Genomic DNA, 21,428 nt, shown 5'->3' with positions numbered 1-21,428 from the left:
AAGGGCTGACCATGACATGTTCTGAGAAAAGTGCCTTAACCAAGGAGAGTGGGAAACACGGCTACCCAGGCTGGACGTGGCCAGTCTTTAACAAAACCTTGAAAAACAAATACAGAAGCTGAGATTGGCAGCAAAAGTTCCTTTATAAAAACAGGGGACTGCCTAGATTGGCTCTCAGGCTATAATTAGCAAACCCTTGTATGAGGAGAAAGGACAAAACTACTTTACTATGTTTTTGGTTGTTACTTTTATACTATATAAAAACAATTCTGATATTTTACCTTCATACAGATGGCAATTTTCAGATAAATTACTGGTTTTGGCGAGCTTTCTCATATTTTCAGGTAGATCCTCAAGCTTCCTCTTCAAGACAGTTTTGCTTCTCATATCTTCTTTGTCTGAGTCCCCACCCACATTTTTTTTCTTACACTGAATTAAATTAATCAATTCTTTGACTCTATCCTCATCATAATCCAAAGAGTGAGATGACTTCTGCTTTCCAGGTGTAATAGTTTCACCCCTTGAGTTATTTCGTTTTCCGAATTTCATTTTTGTACCATTCATTTCTTCTTCTTGGCCTTCATAATCTGAAAGTGGACTAAACTGTTGAAGTTTTCTATTTTCTTCAAACAGCTCTTTTAATTTATAAATAGGTAACTGATACATTTCAGGCCGAAAAATATAGGTATGCAAACAATTATCAATATGGGATTTATTTTTTGGAGCTGAATATAAAAATTTTTTATCATCTAATCGTGAATCATATGGAAACATGATAAACTCTCGTTTACCTGAACCAAAACCTCGCTTAAAAAATTCACTTACATACTTTTCAACAACAGAATGAAAATTTATAGTATTTATATTTTTGAATTCCTTTCGACACTGAATCAAAGCAAACTGTAAAAATTGAGTTATTTTTAATACATCTGGTATGCTCTCACGTCTCTCCTGTGGTGCTGCACTGGTTGAACCTTTCTGTGCTGTAAACAAACAAAAAAGCAAACCATGTTAGCAATCAAGAAATTAGTCAAGTACAGATCTACATATTGTCAAAGCAGTGTAACAACATCCATACATTAATGGTGGACCAAACCAGTATGTACCCTAATACATATATGTTATATAGGGATATATGAATAGCATGCTTCTAAGCCCAGGAGCCTAAAATGGGCCAATAAGAAATTAAAACATGAAAACTGCAGAACATATTTTTAAAGGGAAAAACACCTGCCGTTGAAGATCTTCTTCATGTCCCTAGGCATCAACTGGTGGCAAGGAAAATGTAAGGAGAAATAAAGACCTGAGGCTCCTAGCAAGACCGTCCAGCAAATGACAGTACTGTCACTCCTTCCTGTTGTAACAACTTTATCTCTATCTCTCTATCCCCATAAGCAGATATGTAGGCACTGAATGGCTACCATTGAGAATCTCATTTTTTTTGGCCGTGCCACGCCGCTTGAGGGATCTTAGTTCCCCCGACCAGGGACTGAACCCGAGCCCTCGAAACTGAAAGCATGGAATCCTAACCACTGGACCACCAGGGAATTCCCGAGAATTTCATTTTTAACCTAACAGTGAGAACTTTACCTTAAGACAGCATTAAAGTTCATTCTTAGAAATGGTGAATAGAAATGGTGTTCTCTAAAACAGTATGAAAATTCTTATTAATTGTGAATGGCCTAATATTTAACCTAGCACATGATGCACTTAGTCACTAAAATGTGAATGCAAAAATGAACTAAGCTAAAAAAAAAAAATGTAATAATAGAAACCCTGAAAAACTAAGCTATAATATTGTAACAATTACAATCAACATTTACTTAGTGAAAACAATGACAAAAACCTTAGTGAAAACACTGACAAAAACCAAGACAATTTTTCATAGTTAAAAAAACAAGTCATATAATTTGTGTTTTATATTGCTAACACCTCTTAATACCCCCATTATCTCCCAAAACATGACGTAAGAAAGACAAAATGCTTAGTGAGTTATCTGGAAATTTTCAATAAAATGTCGGTATTTATATGTAAATGGACTTAGATATTCAAAGAACTTACAAGTAACTATGCCTCTAGGTTCTTGAAATAGAAACAAAGCATGTAAGACTCGAGACTTAGCAGTATGATGTTCTAAAAAAACAAAAGTGAAATTCATTAGCAATATATTTTAACTTTTAAAAAGTTAAAGGAGAATTATAAAAATTAAAGAGAAGATCACCTACCATATGGAGAAACCATTTGACAAGGAGAGAGAAGAAAAAGGTATCCTCGGTCTCCCAAAGGTTTAACAAGAACCTACATTTTTGGAAGAGGGAAGAAGTTGAATTTGCGTTATTATTCACCATAAGGCAGAAACACAGCAGTTTCTACTAATTATAAGGAAAGCAAAAAGTTTTTGATCATCTTTTTAGGAAAAGTACTGCTACTGAATTAGCTAAAAAACTCTTTCCACCAACCCTCTGCTCACTAACAGGATTCCAATCAATTAAGAATGCCTTAGTTTTCATAATTTTAACGAGAAAATATTACTGAAAGAATTCTCCTATTAAATCAACTTGTTGATTTTTCCTTGAAGCTAAAATACAAGAACCAAACAAAAACTTCAAATATTTTCCTCAGCAATTCAAAAGACACGTTTTTAATTGCCAAGGTGGTGTGCTGGATGTTGGAGATACAAAACAAGTATGACACAAATGCTACCTTTCAAGAGTTCAGGCTAATCTCAAATGAAATGTGTTGCTGTAATCTAATTCTTCACATATTTAATGAACATCTTTCACACGTAAGGCAATTTGCCTTACCAGAGATAACCTGAAAGACAAGCAGCACAAGATCCTTTGATCAAAAGAAGGTTATAATTGGGTGGAGAAAGTAACACAAGAAATATCAATAATTAGATAAGACAGGAAAGGTCTTAAAAAGATTTACAAAGCAACAGAAAGGAAAAAATACAGTTAGTCTATGGTTGGAAAACATATTGAGAGTATATGGGAGGTGGATTTTGAAGGATGGCTACATTGCCAAGAGCCTAAAGTTGTGGGAAAGACATTTCAATAGAGGCAACGTCATGAACAAAGGGCAGAGTTATAACATAATGGACAGCTTGCAGGCATCAGAGTATTTACGACTGGCCAAGGGTGAGGAGAGACTAGGAGAAACATGTAAGACAAGTCTAGAAAGAAAGATCATGGGCTAGATTGTAAAAAGACAAGAATGCCAGGTTAGCCAGAAATGCCCTCAAGAGTATACCCTTTTGAGCTGAAGTGTTTCCCTAAAAAAAAACCCAAAGAAACTTGATAGCACTGCAGGAGGAAAGAGAACAATGTAATGCAAAGAACTCAGTTCACAGACTACTGCAATAGTTCACAATATTTTTTGGATTAAAGAAAGGATAAAAGTAAAGGAAGAACTGAGTATGGCAGCTAAACACAAAAGGATATCTGGATTCTGAAAGAAAACTTGTGCTACCTAAATTCCTTTTAAACAATTCCAGTAAACAAAGTCTGTGTAAGAACCAATAATTTAAAGGACTAAAGTGACTACGCTACCAATTTACACTTAATAAAAACATTGTTTGAACACCCAAAAGTAAGGTGGACAATGTATCTGCAAAATTTTTGTTTCAGACTCAAACCCTTTTATCCAAAATGTTTTATATATCATATCTCTTCTAACATTTTGCCCAACTCTTGTTGATTTGTCAGAACACAAAGTTGGGAGACATAAGTAAGAGCTTCATGTTTTGTGGTTGCTCAGAAAAAAAACAATTAGATTATTTTAACTTCTCACCCACTCCAAATACCAGATTTTTTAACCTGACTGGCTTAGTGGCCTAAAGACCCTAGTGCGCTAAGGGGACTCAGTGTCCCCAGAGACTCATGGAACACAGGGAATCTATACCCAGAAACAACACTCAGGCAGACAGAAGCCCTAGCAGTAATATCTGTGGCTTTAAGCCAAAGAAACACTTTCAATCCTGTACAACAGGAAACACGTGTGAACTCTGCACTGATGCCTCTATTTATTACCCCTTACTGTTTCCTTCTCCCTCAGAAAACAATACTAACCCAGTCTGTGGATTTATATTCCTTGATTCTACTATTTTGGCTTTGCAGATAACATTACAGGTAATATGGTATGAAAACAGAAAGTATTTTTAAAAATATAAAATATTAAGCTCAGAATCTTAAATTACCAAGTTTCAGAGAAAATAAGCTACCCTAAGAGAGATTCAGCAAAAACAATAGATTCAAATACCCAAGGGCTGCAGATTGGAATCAAAAGATGCAATATATAAAACAGGTATGAAATGTTTAAAGAAATAATATGGCAGAACTGAAAACATATTCACACAGAAACTGTCATACAAATATTCACAGTAGGAATATTCTTAATAGCCAGAGTGGAAACTGATGAATGGCAAACAAAATGTGACATTATCCATACAGTGAAATAAAAGAAATGAAGTACTGATACATGCTACAACAAGGATGAACCTTAAAAGTATTATGCTAAGTGAAAGAAGGCACTAAAGGCTACATAGTGCATGATTCCACTTATATAAAACGTCCACTATAGACCAATCCATAAGAGAGAAGTAGATTAGTGGTTGCCAGGGACTGAGGGGACGAAGGAATGTGAAGTGAATGCTTAGTGGGTATGAGGTTTCTTTCTGGAATGATGAAAATATTCTGGAATAAGATAAGTGGTAATGGTTGCACAACATTGTAAATCTAGTAAAAACCACAGAATTGTACACTTTAAAATGGCTAAAATGGTGATGCAATTTTAAAAAATAGCAAGGAACATCAGAATATAATCTCTACCTCCTAGAACAGTCACTGGCGCACAATAGGTACTCAATAAGTCTTTCTGAAAGAATTAACAAGAATCTGTTTTTAAAAAAAAAAGTCAGGCAGATCTCAAAAAGAACCAAATACAGCTTTCAGAAATTAAAAATATTTTCTGTGAAATCGAAAATCAACAGCAAATTAGACACAACTGAAGACAGAATTTGTAATCTAGAAGATAGCTCTGATGAAATTACTCAGAATGCAGTACAAAGGAATAAGACAGAAAACACAAGAGAGGTTAACAGACACTGAGAACAGCATGATGCTTCAGAGTCCTAGAAAGGCAGTCAAAGAAGAGTGAAGAAGTATAATCACAGAGATAATGACTAACAATACTCCAGAAAAAAAGCTATAAATCTACAAATATGAAGACAATATATACCAAGCTAGATAAATAAGAAATCTACACCTAGATATATTTAATGTAACTGCAAAACGCCAAAGAAAAAGAAAAAACTGAAAAAGCAACCAGAAAAAAAGATAATCTACAAAGAAAACATCATTAGACTAAGAGTGGACCTCTCAACAAAAATAGAAGCCAGAAGATATCACAGTAAATATAGTCAAAGTGCTAAGAGATAATAGCTGTCAACCCAGAACTATGTCCCCAGGATTTAACATTTTAAAAAAACACATTTTTCTCAAATATAGAGGGGGCATGTACAAAAACTGACCACAGAGTTTTTTTTTAATCCCCAATAAATTTCAAATAATTACCTGTTCTGATTTCAATGGAATTAAATTAGAAGAAGAAAAAAGTGTTCTCATACATTTGAAATTTGAAAATATACCTGTACATCATATGACAAAGTGGAAATCATAATGGAAACTAAAAATTACTTAGAACGGGATGATAATGAAAATACTACATATTAAAATATGTAGGGCCTCCCTGGTGGCGCAGTGGTTGAGAGTCCGCCTGCCGATGCAGGGGACACGGGTTCGTGCCCCGGTCCGGGAAGATCCCACATGCCACGGAGCAGCTGGGCCCATGAGCCATGGCCGCTGAGCCTGCGCGGCAACGGGAGAGGCCACAACAGTGAGAGGCCCGCGTACCGCAAAACAAACAAACAAACAAAAAAAAACATGTACAATGTAGCTAAAGTAGTACTTAGAACTCAAGTTCACTGCCCATTTTTCTAACATAATTAAGTCAGAAACAGCTAAATAACACCGGCCCCCAAGTAGACTAAAACTGACAGCTGAAATTAATAAAACAGGAAAACAAAGGTACAAAGGATCAAAACCAAAATTTGGTTCTTAAGATGAATAAAATCAAGAAACCTCTGGTGAAAAGTACTAGTAAGAGACAGCCTAATGAAAATACTACTTGCAAAAATACTCACAGCAGCTATTAAAAAAACTATAAAAGTAATTCTAGCTCAATAAATTTTAAAACATAGAATGGACAATTTCCTAAAAAACCCCATAATATATCCAGACTGACCTGAGAAGAAATAGAAAACCTGAGTTTTCTATTAAAAAATTTGAATCATAAACCCATAAACATTTTAAAGACAGTTTTGCAGCTAAGTGCTACCCGACATACGAAGAATAGATTCCTTTCATCATATATACATCCATCTTTTGTAAAATGAGGAAACACCACTTACAATTCTGGGAAGCTAGTATAACCTTGCCATAAAAACTAGATAAGGACAATATGAGAAAGAAAAATTGTAGGTCGATCTCACTCATCATCACAGATAGAAAATTCCTAAACAAAACATTCACACAACAAACCAAGTATTTTTTAAAAATGGGGGAAGGTATTCTAAAGACAGAAGCACAGGAATAGTTTAATACTGAAAAATGATAAATATAATTCATCTTATTAGGTTTACAGGATAAATACTATGTATGATGATAAATTTTATGTGTCAACTTGACTGGGCCACAGGGTGTCCAGATATTTGGCCAAACTTCATTCTGGATGTTTCTGCAGGTATTTTTGGATGAGTTAAATATATATACATGTGGACAGAGTAAAGCAGGCTGCCTTCTCCAATGTGGGTGAGTCTTATCAGTTGAAGGTCTGATTAGAACAAAAGGCTGACCCTCCCTGGAGTAAAGGGAAATTCTTCTTGCCTGCCTGCCTGCCTTTGAGCTGGGACACTGGTTTTTCTCCTGCATTTGAACTCTAAGTGAAATATCAGCTCTTCCTGGCCTCAAGCCTGCCAGACTTCATCAGGAGACATCAGGTCTCCTGGTTCTGAGACACCTGGATTCAGACTGGAGCTATGCCATCAGGTCTCCTGGGTCCCCAGCTTGCCAACTGCAAATCTTGGGACTTTTCAGCCTCCATAACTGTGCAAGGCAATTCTTTATAATAGATTTCTTTCTATATGTATACAGCTGACCCCTGAACAATGTGGGCATTAGGAACCCCCACGCAGCTGAAAATCTATAACTTTACAGTCAGCCCACCATATCTGTGGTTCTGCATCTGCAGATCCAACCAACCACGGATCATGTAGTACTGTAGTACATATTTACTGAAAAAAATTTGCATACAAATGGACTTGCACAAACCAATGCTGTTAAAGTATCAACTGCATATCCAACTGGTTCTGTTCCTCTGACGAAACCTGACTAATACACCATGTAACCATCTCAATAAATACAAAAAAAAAAAAAAAAGAATTCAATAAAATTCAAAACCCATTCATGGTTAAAAAATAAAGAAGGAAAAAATTTAAACTGATAAAGATTAATTATGAAAAACCTAAAGCAAACTTCTTACCTAGTACAAACTTCCTACTAAAGGTTAATGTTATAAATGTTCTTTTGAAGATCAAGAAGACAAGAATGGGACCTCCCTGGTGGCGCAGTGGTTAAGCATCCACCTGCCAATGCAGGGGACATGGGTTCAAGCCCTGGTCCAGGAAGATCCCACATGCCACGGAGCAACTAAGCCCATGCGCCACAACTACTAAGCCTACGCTCTAGAGCCTGCGTTCCTAGAGCCCATGCTCTTCATCAAGAGAAGCCACTGCAGTGAGAAGCCTGCACACTGCAACAAAGAGTAGCCCCCGCTCGCCGCAACTAGAGAAAGCCCGCGTGCAGCAACGAAGACCCAACGCAGCCAAAAATATATAAATAAATAAATTTATATATATAAAAAAAGACAAGAACGCCTACAATCACCACTTTTATTCAACATCATACTAAAGATCCTAGATTAGAGAGGAAAAAACAAAACAATGTTGCTCCCAGATAATGAGATCTATATAGTAATCCCAAATAACATACAAAACTGAACAAATTATTCAAATTTCATATACTGATCTGACATAAAATCAATATGTAAATATCAATTACATTTCTATATACACAACAAACAGAAAATGCACTGAAGTGGAAAATACTGTTTACAACAAAAAATAAATAAATAAATAAGATGTCTGGGGATAAAACTAACAAAAAATGAGCAAGACTTGTATCCAGAAAATTATAGAACTCTGTTAAAAGAATACCCTAAAGGAGTAAAGAGATAATCTTGTCATGGATAAGACAGTATCGAATTTGATCTACAGATTTAATACAATTCCAATTTTAAAATTCCAATAGGGTTTTTTTGTGGGGGAGGGGAGTAAGGAGCTAACAAGCTGATCCTAAAATTTTTTTGAAAAAATCAAGCTGATTCTTAAAATTGGGGTGGTGGGGGGAAGCTAAATCTCAAATAGTGGAACACTCCAAGAAGGATGAAAAAAGTGGGGCGATTTGCCCTACCTGGTATCAACACTTAGCGCAGAAAGGATGGACTATTCAGTAAATGGTTCAGGAACAACTTGTTATTCATATTGGGGAAAAAATGAAGTTGGATTCCTATATTATATCAAACAAAAATAAAAAACAAAACAATACACATACATATATTTTTTAAAAACTTAAGTGCCAAAGGCAAAACCATAACATATTCAAAAGAAAATACAGGGCAGTATCTATAAGACCTAGGGGCAAGGAAAGATTTCTTAAGTTTAAGTCACAAACAGTACTTAACATTCAGGCAGACAAATTCAATTACATTAGAGTTATGAACATGTATTCTTCAAAAAACACTGTGAATACAGTAGAAAGGCAAGTGTAAATTATGGAAAAACAATTGAAGCACACAGCTGAGTATTAGTTCCCAAAATATACATGAAGATCCTCAAATTAGTAAGAAAACACAAGCCACTCTATAATGGAATATAATTTGCAAAAATACTGAATAACTATGCTGTACACCTGAGAGTAACACAATATTGTATATCAACCATACTTCAAAACAAAAAAAAAAAACCACAAGCCACTCAAAAGGAAAAACAGGTAGGCAGCTGAACATTAAAAGATATAAGTTTATGAGAGGATGATCAACTCATCGTATTTCAGGACAGACAAGCTAAAATCACAATAAGATACTATTTTATACCCACCAGATTGGCAAGATTTTGCCAAAGTCTGACTATACCAAGTAATTATGAATATCTGAATTAATGGGAACTTGCTGGTACTGAGGGTATAAATTGGTACAACCACTTGAAATAAAATACATTATTTTGTAAAGCCAGTAATACATTATGATTCAGTAATTCTACTTACAGATAATAAATCTAATATACTAGATCTATACTTGAGAGAAAATTATCTTGTATATGTACATCAGGAGAGACTCAAAATGTTCACAGCAGAGATAATATTCAAATTTAGGGACATTTCTCTTATACTTTTTCTTATACTAAAGTTAGCTTTAAGAATTCATTTGACTTCACTTTGTTATATACCTGAAACTAACACAACATTGTAAATCAACTATACTCCAATAAAAATTTAAAAAAAAAAGTTAATTTGACTAACAACCAACCAAAAGAGAGTTCAGTATTTTACTTATTTTATAAATACCCCTGTGGGAAAATACCACTTCCCTGAATTGTGTTCCTGCAAAAAGCCCTAGCCTTCTGACATGCAGAAATATATATGATATAAAGATAGGAAATGTCTGTTTACATTTCCCCCAGAAATATTTCACTCTTCACATACCTTAAGAATTATATCTATAGCCAATTACCTAGTTAATTGCTCTGATCTAAAAGGATAGTTAAATTTCTCTTATCTCCCTGAAAGTGCCAAGTGAGTACACAAAAGGTTACAGTACAGATTAGGTTCCTAGGTTAACTCCCACAATTCCAGAAGACTGGAGATCTATCTCCCTAGGTATTACATTTCAAGGAAGAATAAATGGGTCGCAGGAACTTGGAGATGTCTTTAGGTCCAAGAGGGCTAACTGGCTCCTGAAGAGATTTCATTTATTCATCAAAGGGTTGGAGTTAATATTCATTACATTTTCAAGGATATCTTCTTCCAGAAGGGCAGGGAGATAGATGCCTCCTTCCCTTCATGAGCAAAGAAAAATCATTTTCCTCATCCCTTGCCTACTGAGTGTCCAACTACTTGCATAGGATAACTGACCTGAGTCTTGATGCATTGCCCTAAGGGTCGGAAATAGGGCAAAAGAGAGCCAACACATTCATTACTTACTGTGAGGTACTGACTAAGTCTCTCTCTGATCCAGAACATCTCCTGTGTGTATTCAGGATAAAATTATTAAGAACCCAACAGTCCCCAATGCACCTCCCATTATGATGACAACTATGAAGAAAGTAGCTATAGTTAGAATAATTCCCAGTGGGGTTTGCAGGAAAGGGGGCAGCCACACAAAGTACGTCAGTTCATTAGATTCATGTAGTGTAACCTTATGGAATGCCTGTGCCAAGATCTAGGATCTTACTTTACTTCTTGATTCTGGGAAGACCCAGTTCTCCACAAACCTAATATAACACTTGCTCAGGTGAAAAACAAAATGCCAGTATCCTTCCTATACTGATTCTCACTATTAGGCACTCAACAGATACTGTACTTTTCTGATAAACTCCTCACTGTCCAGACCCACAGTACTCATTCTCTGAAATTCAAGAACTGAACAGATTTGGATAACTCAATATCCCACCATATCCAAACCTACTACCTAAACTTTCACTTTATGAACTCAGGAACTGAATAGATTTTGGTCATGAGGAATACTTGTATCATAGACAAATTTTGGGAGGAAAACAAGAAACGCAAATATAAATATAAAAGTATGTTCACATGTAGGTGAATGTGCATGTGTGTGTGTTCTAAGATGCCTACCTAAAGATTTCTAGCTGGTCTCAAAAAGTTATTGCTAGTTGTCCATCAATTCACAAGTGTACAAACTCTGCCTGTGAGTTTTGTATATAATTTGACCCTCCATCTAAATATAAACGACGGATTGGTTAAGCAAATATATACGCATACAACAAAATTCTACGTAGCCATCTATGAAGTTGCAGGTTCTGAAAATCACTGATACAACTCTCCGTGTGACTACCTGGAAACCGAGGCTCAACAAAAATGAGGAGTAAAAAGAAGTCAACAGATGAAAACTTGTGGGCTTCCCTGGTGGTGCAGTGGTTGAGAGTCCACCTGCCAATGCAGGGGATATGGGTTCCTGCCCAGGTCCCGGAAGATCCAACATGCCGCGGAGCGGCTGGGCCCGTGAGCCATGGCCGCTGAGCCTGCGTGTCCGGGAAAGGCCACAACAATGACAGGCCCACGTACCGCAAAAAAAAAAAAAACAAACCAAAAAACTTGTATTAAATGGCATACTTGTGCAAAAAAACTTCTCTCCCTCTCTACTGGAATGTCCCATCAACATTTAAACATGAGCTCACCTACCTCATGTTAACAGAAACCTTGGAATAGCCACTCTCCTCTGCAATCACCTCCTCTCCTTCAGCTAAATTATACATATTAGCATCACGTATTCATTTTCCATTCATTCCTGAATCCATCACAATCTGCTGCCTGACCTAGTAATCCCGCTACCCAAACTCGATATACTCAATACTTACTAAATTAGATACTACCTAGTAAATATCTCTTAAATCATTCTCCTTTTTCTTTTCTCATCCAACCTATCATTACCCTCTAAATGTAATAGTTTCCTACATCATCTCCCCGTTTCAATTCACCAAGATAAATTTTTAAAACACAGATTTGATCACATTGCATACACGATTAAAACCTCATCCTACTCTTTAAAACCCATTGCTATAGGATCAAGTCCAAATGTCCAAACATTCGAGCACTGCCTGAATGACACTGCAGAATACAGCCCCCTACACACTTTTCTAGCCTCATGTTCTACCACTTTCCCCCAACTACTCTAGTGTTTTTATCCTTTCAACCTCACCAAGCGCCTTGTTCTTTTTGAATCTTCAAATATATCACTGTCTCTACTGGAACAAAGCACATCTGAGTAACTCCATTTATCACATAATCCAGGAAAACAGAGTCTCTTGCCTCATTCTTTTTGTTTTGTTTTTTGTGGTATGCGGGCCTCTCACTGCTGTGACCTCTTCCGTTGTGGAGCACAGGCTCCGGACGCGCAGGCCCAGCGGCCATGGCTCACAGGCACAGCCGCTCCGCGGCATGCGGGATCTTCCCGGACCGGGGCACGAACTCGTGTCCCCCACATCGGCAGGCGGACTCTCAACCACTGCGCCACCAGGGGAGCCCTCTTGCCTCATTCTTTACCAAACTATATACCCTGCATAAAAAAGTGATAATTAATAAATATTTGTTGAATATCACAGTCACAAAATATAATAAAGATACTTCATGGGAAAGACTGGTCTATAGAGGATCTAGTGTCGTGGCTAAAAAGAAAAGTACCAAAAGCCACCAAATTACATTAACCAAATGGCAGCAACAAAAACAGAGACCTTACGGTATTTTCTGAGGCAGAAAATGAAATAAACCGAAATATTATCATAATCTCTTATTAATATGCATATTTCTAAGGGAGAATGAGGAACATTTTAAAACCTTTCACTCACAAGTTTTTCCTTCTCTAGTTTTTGCAGCAAAATTTCCATGTTACTTCCAATTCTTGTCTTTTCTACAACTTCATAGAGACTGCAATACATTCCATTCTTCAAAACTGACATAGGAAAAAATACATAGTAAATATTCAAATCAAGTCTGCTTCTTATATATTTTAGTAAAATTAAATTGCTTTACCTTCATATGGACCTAAGTAAGTTTCCTTATAAAACAGCGCTGGAGGGATTTTCTGTTTCAGATGATCAATACTCATAACTGTTTCAACATCTAACTTCTCAGGACTGAAAGAAAATTGAAAAGGCATATTTGCCTTACCTGTATTTTTAACTCTAGCAATGTTCTCTCTCTCTCGCTCCTTCTCTCTCTCTCTCTCTCACACACACACACACGCACATGCACACACACACAAACCCACCCACACACACACACACACACACACAAGTATCCTGATGGAATACAGAAGAGCATATTTATGAATATCATACTTGATATTTGATTTGGGCAGTTCAGATATATGTACAGGTAGCTAGACTGTCCAGCAATATTACCAACCTTCCATCTTTGAGCCAGAAGCTAATCCTTATTTATACCAATTTTACTAACCACAAAAGATAAAAAGTTGCCATTTTATTAAATGCAATTCAAATATGAACAGTTAAATTAATCTTCAACCATTTATGGGGACCCATAATGTTTACTGTGGTGGTAGCAAAAGATCATTTTAAACCTTTCTATTCCAACATATGTTGCACAGGACTGAAAACAGCATATAAATTTTAACTTAACTGACCACATCAAGCTGTTTCCAACAAAGAACTGATAAATTTTAAGTCTATCATGTTCAAATTGCTAAATGAAAAATATATCTAATTAGGACAAAACTTTGAAAAATACTTTTAATATTTAAAATCACTAAAAAAAAATCTTATGCCATAAATGTATATAACTATTTAGCCCATCTGCAAATCAAGACAGAAAAGCATAGGGCTCATTCTGCCAACTAAGTTTCCAAAGTTATCAAATCAATCTTTTTAAAAACAAACCACTGTTTATATGTAAGTTCTTATGGATCAAAGTAAAATTTAAATGTAAGTAAGAAAAAGGAATTTTAAGTGTAAGTAAGAACTGAATAATTAGCAACTACTAACTGCTATTTTCTTATAATATAACATACTTACAGCTTGATAGGCAAAAAAGCACGAGTGGCTGACCTCAGAGAAATATAACACAAAAGCTTTCCTTTATTTAAAAGCTGTCCTTTCCACAACGTGTAGTTAAATTTATCTAAATAAAAAGAATAATGACACAACTCAGCCTCTTGGCAGCCCAGAAGCAAATATTTACTAGAACTAAGGGGAAAAACATCCAGAAACACAGTTTAAGTAGAACCACCAAAAGAAAACTTGACATTTCTATTTACAGGGAATTCAAATACTAGGATTTTTGTTTCAGGTATCTTTTCCCCTATAAAATTATTCCAGATGAAAAGAATAACAAATTTATTTGCCTAAATGTCCTCATATCAGAAAGCTGAGGAGCAAAGACAATACAGTACTGCCCTCCTATTACCCCCAAAGGAGACTATACTAAATCCAGTTAACTACATGAATCCCTCACAATGTCTTACAGCTTCCACTTGCGCTCTTCTCATCATAGAGAAATCTGAAGATAGAAAGTGTCAATATTGCTTTCAATCTTCTCTCTCTTCTAAATTCTACACCTCTGATGAAGTTATTAATACTTTTAAAAGGCTGAGTTGTGAAACTTGTTCTATTTTTTACCTTTATCAACAAAGTGCTAAAATTCTTTGGTCTATTCACAGTACCAGCAGATTCTCAAAGGAGACCTTATGTTTGGATGACCAAATGTTGATGCTACATCATAACATGGCCTCGAGCTTTTTCAAACTTTGCAGATTCTCATTCATTATAAAAATAAAACAAAGTACTTATTAATTTTTTTACTCTACATACTTATTCTTTCGATTTACAAAACTAAAAGAAAGAAATGTAAGAATCTTACCTGAGTTTCTATCTGCATTAAAGCTGTTAGATCTACAAATAAATTTTTTAAAAGAAGAAAGAAATATTACTGATTTCTAACAACATAAAAGTTAACATTCAGAGCATTGATAGAAATGCTATTTTTTAATGGGATACTGTACAATAGAATTAAATCCTTCCCTCCCAGTATGAAGAACAAATTACTTATTACAACATTTAATAAATCCAAGTCTACTCAGAGAAATCAGAATCACTTACTTGGCTCAAATTACCGTATTTTCCCAAATTTAAGGGAGCTGTTTTTCCCAAAAATATCCATCAGGAGAGAATACAGTCCTTTAAAGTCTCGGTCAACTACTTTATTTTGGTGATGAGATGTGAAGAAATAGCCTCAATCATACTTAAATATTTACTAAGCTTCTATTATTTACTAGGCACAGTTCTGGGTAACAGAATTACAGGGATGAACAAAATCCCTGCCTTCATAGAGCTTACAGTCTCATAAGGAAGACAGACAATAATCAAAAAGTAAGTATATAGTACAACAATCAAAAAGTAAGTATATAGTTTACCAGATGATGATCGTTTTAAGTGCTATGGAAAAAAAGGAAGAAAAGTACTAAGGGTACATAGGTTTCAAAAAAAAAATCATGGAAGGTCTCACTGACAGTGTAAACTATGCAGCTAACTGAGGAATGAGGAGGAATAGCAAATGCAGAGGCAGGAGCATTCATGGCAACATTCAAGGTACAACAAGGATGTTCATTTTAAATGATATGGAGGGTCAACAGATGAAATCAAAGAGGCAAAGAAAATTAACAGACAATCATTATTCCTAGGGGTATAACCTTATAATTAAGTGCTGGGTGTCTTTTAAAAATCACTGTTGAAAGGCACTATAGTAAATGTATCATGGAGATCACAAATATAGAGCCACCGAAAAAAGAAAGAATGAAAGAAAAACACAACTGTCAGGATATTACGCAGATCAGTACTTGTGGCTGTGGATGGTTTCCAGGGCTATTCACTGACCAAAAAAAAGTGCTGCATCTCAAACAACTTAAATGAAGACAATCTGATCTGAAAACTGATTAAAAGGTTGACCTTAAAGGGCTTCCCTGGTGGCGCAGTGGTTGAGAGTCCACCTGCCAATGCAGGGGACACACAAAAAAATGCAGGGGACACAAAAAAAAAAAAAAAAGAAAAAGAAAGGCTGACCTCAAAAATGTTTGTTTCATGAAATGTGGCTTTTTAAAACTGCAGTATTTCTAAATTAATAGATATCACGCATGACTTCAAATCTGGGAACTCAAAGTAAAAATAAGTAGATATTTAACTGTTTCACCTACATCTCTGTAAATTTACTTATTCAATTTTGCCAAAACATTTTCTGGAATCACCCCCATGGGGGGGAAAAAAGAAACTGATTTGTACCTGGTCACCTTATAGTAGAGCTTGTAAGAAATCATCAATTAACTCATAATTAACTCTGACTGACCATCAGAATCACCTGGAAGTGTGTAAAAACTACCACAGCCTAGGCTCCTTCATAACTACTTGATTTAACTGGTTTGAGATGGGGCTGAGGATTTGTAGAAGCTCCCCATTTCCAGGAGAGCTAATACACAAAATTTCACTTTTAAAAACTGCATTTGGGGGAATTCGCTGGCAATCCAGCAGTTAGGACTCTGTGGTTTCACTGCCAAGGGCCCAGGTTCGATCCCTGGTCTAGGAGCTATGATCCCATGTGCTTCATAGCACAGCAAAAAACAAAATCAAACAAGCAAACAAAACTGCATTTGGGCATTCCCTGGTGGTCCAGTGGTTAGGACTCCCAAGCTTCCACTGCAGGGGGCACAGGTTTGATCCCTGATCAGGGAACTAAGATCCTGCATGCCACGTGACATAGCCAAAAAGAAAAACCCAAAAAAACCAGCTGCATTTATGCAGTTAAACAAACCTTCACTATCAGGAAAAAAAAGGTTAACCGGTGAGGTTTAATTTAGTTTTTATTTCCACACAGTTAAGTATCTGTCCTTCTAACTGACTTCTTTTTTTTTTTTTTTTCTAACTGACTTCTTAAAAGTCATCATGAACATTCATAAATCTAATTAATTTCAAGAGAAGGAAAAAAAATGGGAAGAAATACAAAGCATTCCTCCTAACTCAGAAGTGCAGGATACGTGATATAATACCATTCTGGATGACGTCTAAAATTCATGAGTCTTACCTTGATGAAGGTACGAACTTTGGAGTTTGTATATCATCTTTATAAGTAAAAGACACAACTGCATATGGACACACGTGTCTTGGTCTTCGCCTTAGCTCATCAAAGCCATACTCATAAAAATAATACTAAAAATAAGAAAATGCAAAATTAACTTCCTTAAGAAGGCAAGAAGTAGACAGTGAAATCTTACAATTACCTGCCTGGTTTTTGAGAAACACAATACCACTTAAGTACCTTTAATGAAAAATATCTTCAAGCACTGCTTGTCAATTTAATTAAAATAATTTGTACTTTATATTCATTGTATGATATAAAATATTCTGCTTCTATATATATACCAGATGCCAGGATGCTAATAGGTATTCCAAAAGTTTACTTCTGAAGAACTAACCAGTGGGAATGTGCAACAAATTTCCTCATGAAAATGAAACAAATGGAGCCTAAGCTCCCAGGTCAGCCCAGAAAAACCAATTTGATACAATAGTAAAATACTAAGAACACAATTTCAAGCAAACCTAGCATTTTTGCTCATTATTTCAAAAGAAAAACACTTTTTTGACTCTAACTGCAGAAAAAGCAACAAAGGGGAGGTGGTGGAGATTACAAACATAGGTGACAAAGGCAGCTGAACCTCTTCCTATTACCCTATCCATCTGCCTCACCCCTTCACCTATTCACAACATTCATTGGATTAGGGTTTTCTGACCTGCAGTCTAGGGATTTTCATGAAAAAGAATGCCCTAGTTTATAAACAAAGCACTGTCCTTCAAAGTCCATTCTCTTGGGAAACTTCCAATAATGTTGCTGTTGCTCTAAAAATGCCTGGAATTTTTCTGGAAACATCAAGCCAATTTACAAGTTCTGCTACAAAAACCAGTAACTACTTTATAGTTATATTTCATATCTACTAATACTACTGTCCAGAAGGTAATCAAATGAGTCAGCCCAGATGACTTTGGTGAATATAATTTTTGCTAAAAGCCCCCAACAACAGGTCTTGCCCACTGAGATTCTTCAAAAAGAAAAGAGCAAGAATAAACTTTATTTTATATAAATAAAGTAAAAATTAAAGAAAAGAAAAAGAAAGAACATTTCCAGGGAGGTTAGCACCACCACTTTTCACATAGAATCCATTCAGATATACACATTTTTTATACATTTGTTAAAAAGAGTAACATTATAGTCAAACAACATATAAAAACACAACAACTGATATTCATCAAATACTACACTTTTAAATATGTGTAGTTTACTATAAATCAACTACATCTGAATAAAACTTAAAGAATGAATTCTAAGTTTGCATTTTAGAAAAATACTAATAAAAATATCTACCAAATCAATAATACAAAGTGATATGAATTAAGGTAATTCAAGGGGCTTTAACTTTACCTTAAAGAATGAGCAATATTTTATTAGACAGGATCTTTCTAGGCCAGGAGAAACCAAGGCTTCAAGAGGAAATGAGATCGTTGAGGGCAGGAATTATACAAAAAACAGGCTGGAGGTCACAGTCTACAGGCAGGGAGAGCTAGCTAGGCTAAGGAGTCTTAATATCACTGTAAGTCTAAGGGGGGGGCCACTGTTATGTTTCTGAGCTATCTTGGAAACACTGAACAAACAGCAGTGAGAATCACTGGAGTCTAGCAGTGGTAAGTGGAAACCAGAGTCTAGTGTGGTAGCAAGGAAAACTGAAAGGGAGACATTTTAAAGGATTTAGTGACAAACTGATATGAGGTCATAACACTAAAATGGATCCAGGTACTTACCTGAGTAAGCTCATAAGCTCTATAAGCCAAAAGTGATGTAATTCTATTGGCATTCTTCGACACATGACATTCATGCTTTGGTGTTGGGTCCAAAGCACTTTTATTTAATATAGATTCCAAACTTTTTACACCCATGGGGTCATATATACTCTTTATTTTACCCTAAAATACAGAAAATCTTTTAAGTCCACCAAAACCTAATTACTGACTGTATAACATTAATATTATAGAATAACTCTTTGAATATAGATTACCTATAACAACAGCTTTTTCCTTTAATACCTGGTAATAAAGTAATACCCAACACTTTTTACTAATATCAAAGCAGTAAGAAAAAGTTAACCAAAAAAAAAAAAGCTTGTTTGAATTTAATACAAGGAAATTAAAATTTTCTTCACAACACTTCAATAGCTTAAATAACATTATCAACATATTTCCCTCTCTTCATTCTTTTCTTTGGAAAGGAAAGCAAACTCTAAAGCTCAGAAAGCTCAGATTAAAGACGGCAAACCACTCTCAAAAGTATCTTTATACGCCAAACACAAGCAAGCACTGGTTTTTAATTCAATCAAACCCCTAAAGACAGCGTCGACTAAAATCCAAGTCAAATGCTGTCTTTGATATATGAAATGTAAAAGTTGAAATTACCTTCATTATTTTAAAAATAACAACATCGCCCACTGCCCCAGCTTCCAAAGGATTAGCTTGTAATAAATCAGCATACCTAGAAAGATAGACACCTAGCAAAGAGGGAAAAATTAAAGTTTTGTTTTAATATGGACACAAATATAAAAAGTCCAAATATTTAACATAATAAGAGATAAAAGGTATGACACCTTTAAAAAAAATGTAATGATAGCTGATATTTAACCAAAGCAAAAAATAAAACTAGAAAAAACATGAAAAATCAAAATTTTCAAAATCACTAGAACTAGACTAAGAGATTAAAAAAAAAAAGATAACCCTTGTTTAATTGGAAGTATGCAAAATCAGAAACAAAGGATAAAACTGGTTTTCATTGCAGAACCTGAAACTAGTCTCTTTTTCTGGGAACATGACAAAGCATACATGAATTTAATTATAAGGACAACAGCGAAATTAGATAATATATTTTTAAAGGGCAACTTAGTAGTAGGTAAATGAAAAAGAAAAAAGATTACCCATGGAAGGACTGCCAAGAATTGTTATTTTGGACTGGCCCACCTGTAATCCTTTTTCACATATGCTCTGAACCTAAATAAACAAAACATTTCATCTTACAGTCAATACATTAAAAATGTGAAAAGACAGTTTGTAAACTTGTTTTAAGTAAAATCCAAGCTTCTAAATTATATTTTTTTATGTTACAGAAATTATACATATACATGCTAGTTTATGACTAAATATCAATGTGAAACTGGCTTACACTTCCAATGTAACCATAGTTGTAATCTATTTTTGTTTATGCCACGTCTGACATATACTTAGAATTCATGCCATTCATATATATCAACATCCCCTTTTAGAAAGAATTAGTCCTGGCAAACTATTTAAAAAGAAATTAACTCCACCTAAACATCTTTGATCAAAGGAGTAAAAATAGTTCCCAGCACATATAATCAGTAATATAGAAGATAATCTGCTTTAATAAAGGAAAAATTATTTACTATCAAGCACATTCCAGGGGGGAAAATTAGGTTTGATCAAAGAAAAAATGAACATATTTGAAAAGCAAATTACAAACAATGAAGTACCTTGCACTAAGCCATTTTTTCCATTTCTACATCAAAAAATTGTTAGTTTATAAAAATCAAGTGTATAGTATAACTGATTCACTTTGTTATAAAGCAGAAACTAACACACCATTGTAAAGCAATTATACTCCAATAAAGATGTTAAAAAAAATCAAGTATTGATTAATTGCAAATTTAGGTAACTTACAATGGAAGCACTTTCAAATTGTTTTTTATAAAATGGGTTCACTTACCTGATACCGATCAACCATCAGAAATGCATAGGATTCTGAAAGTTCTTTATCTAAACGACCATCAAACTTCAGTTCTCTTCGCTTTTCTGTAAACTAAATGAAATTAAATCTATAACGACTCCTTAGTATGTGCTTATGTTTTTCAAGCTAAGAGTTTCAGGAAGCTTATTTCTAAGAAATTCCAAATCAGCAATTCCCTGGTGGTCCAGTGACTAGGACTCTGCGCTTCCACTGCTGGGGGCCCGGATTTGATCCCTGCTCAGGGAACTAAGATCCCACAAGCCACGAGGCATGGCAAAAAAAAATCCATATCTACGAAAGTGGAAATTATCTTTTCTCTCCCTGTAATTTCTACACTTCATTTTTTCCCATTATAATTGGATCCTTATCCTTACAATATAGTCAAATAAGCATCTAGTGCTAAACAATTTTAACTAAATTTCTATTAAAATCTTACCACATTCCAACTCTCCCATAGATTTTTTTTTTTTTTTTTTTTTTTTTGCGGTATGCGGGCCTCTCACTGCTGTGGCCTCTCCCGTTGCGGAGCACAGGCTCTGGACGCGCAGGCTCAGCGGCCATGGCCCACGGGCGCAGCCGTTCCACGGCATGTGGGACCTTCCCGGACCAGGGCACGAACCCGTGTCCCCTGCATCGGCAGGCGGACTCTCAACCACTGCGCCACCAGGGAAGCCC

The 21,428-nt window shown here is 35.4% G+C and overlaps 1 protein-coding gene across 7 annotated transcripts in view; it reads right to left on the bottom strand.

Moving 5' to 3' along the window:
* Positions 1-21,428, bottom strand: part of TASOR (transcription activation suppressor) — a 49,844-nt gene that overhangs the window by 18,019 nt on the left and 10,397 nt on the right. For all 7 annotated transcript variants that reach the window (XM_032649367.1, XM_032649362.1, XM_032649368.1 and 4 more), the window contains exons 3-14: positions 20,733-20,825; positions 19,927-19,999; positions 19,415-19,506; positions 18,767-18,928; positions 16,998-17,122; positions 14,787-14,818; positions 13,943-14,048; positions 12,942-13,045; positions 12,758-12,861; positions 2,226-2,298; positions 2,062-2,133; positions 282-983 (exon numbers count right to left, since the gene is read on the bottom strand). In XM_032649367.1, coding sequence (XP_032505258.1) covers positions 282-983; positions 2,062-2,133; positions 2,226-2,298; positions 12,758-12,861; positions 12,942-13,045; positions 13,943-14,048; positions 14,787-14,818; positions 16,998-17,122; positions 18,767-18,928; positions 19,415-19,506; positions 19,927-19,999; positions 20,733-20,825 — 1,738 coding nt within the window. The remainder of the gene's footprint in view (positions 1-281; positions 984-2,061; positions 2,134-2,225; positions 2,299-12,757; positions 12,862-12,941; positions 13,046-13,942; positions 14,049-14,786; positions 14,819-16,997; positions 17,123-18,766; positions 18,929-19,414; positions 19,507-19,926; positions 20,000-20,732; positions 20,826-21,428) is intronic.

This window comes from Phocoena sinus, chromosome 11 (genome assembly GCF_008692025.1).
Source record: "Phocoena sinus isolate mPhoSin1 chromosome 11, mPhoSin1.pri, whole genome shotgun sequence".
Classification (NCBI taxonomy): Eukaryota; Metazoa; Chordata; class Mammalia; order Artiodactyla; family Phocoenidae; genus Phocoena; species Phocoena sinus.
The sequence above is the reverse complement of the archived record's forward strand: the minus strand, read 5'-3'. Positions and strand labels throughout refer to the sequence as shown.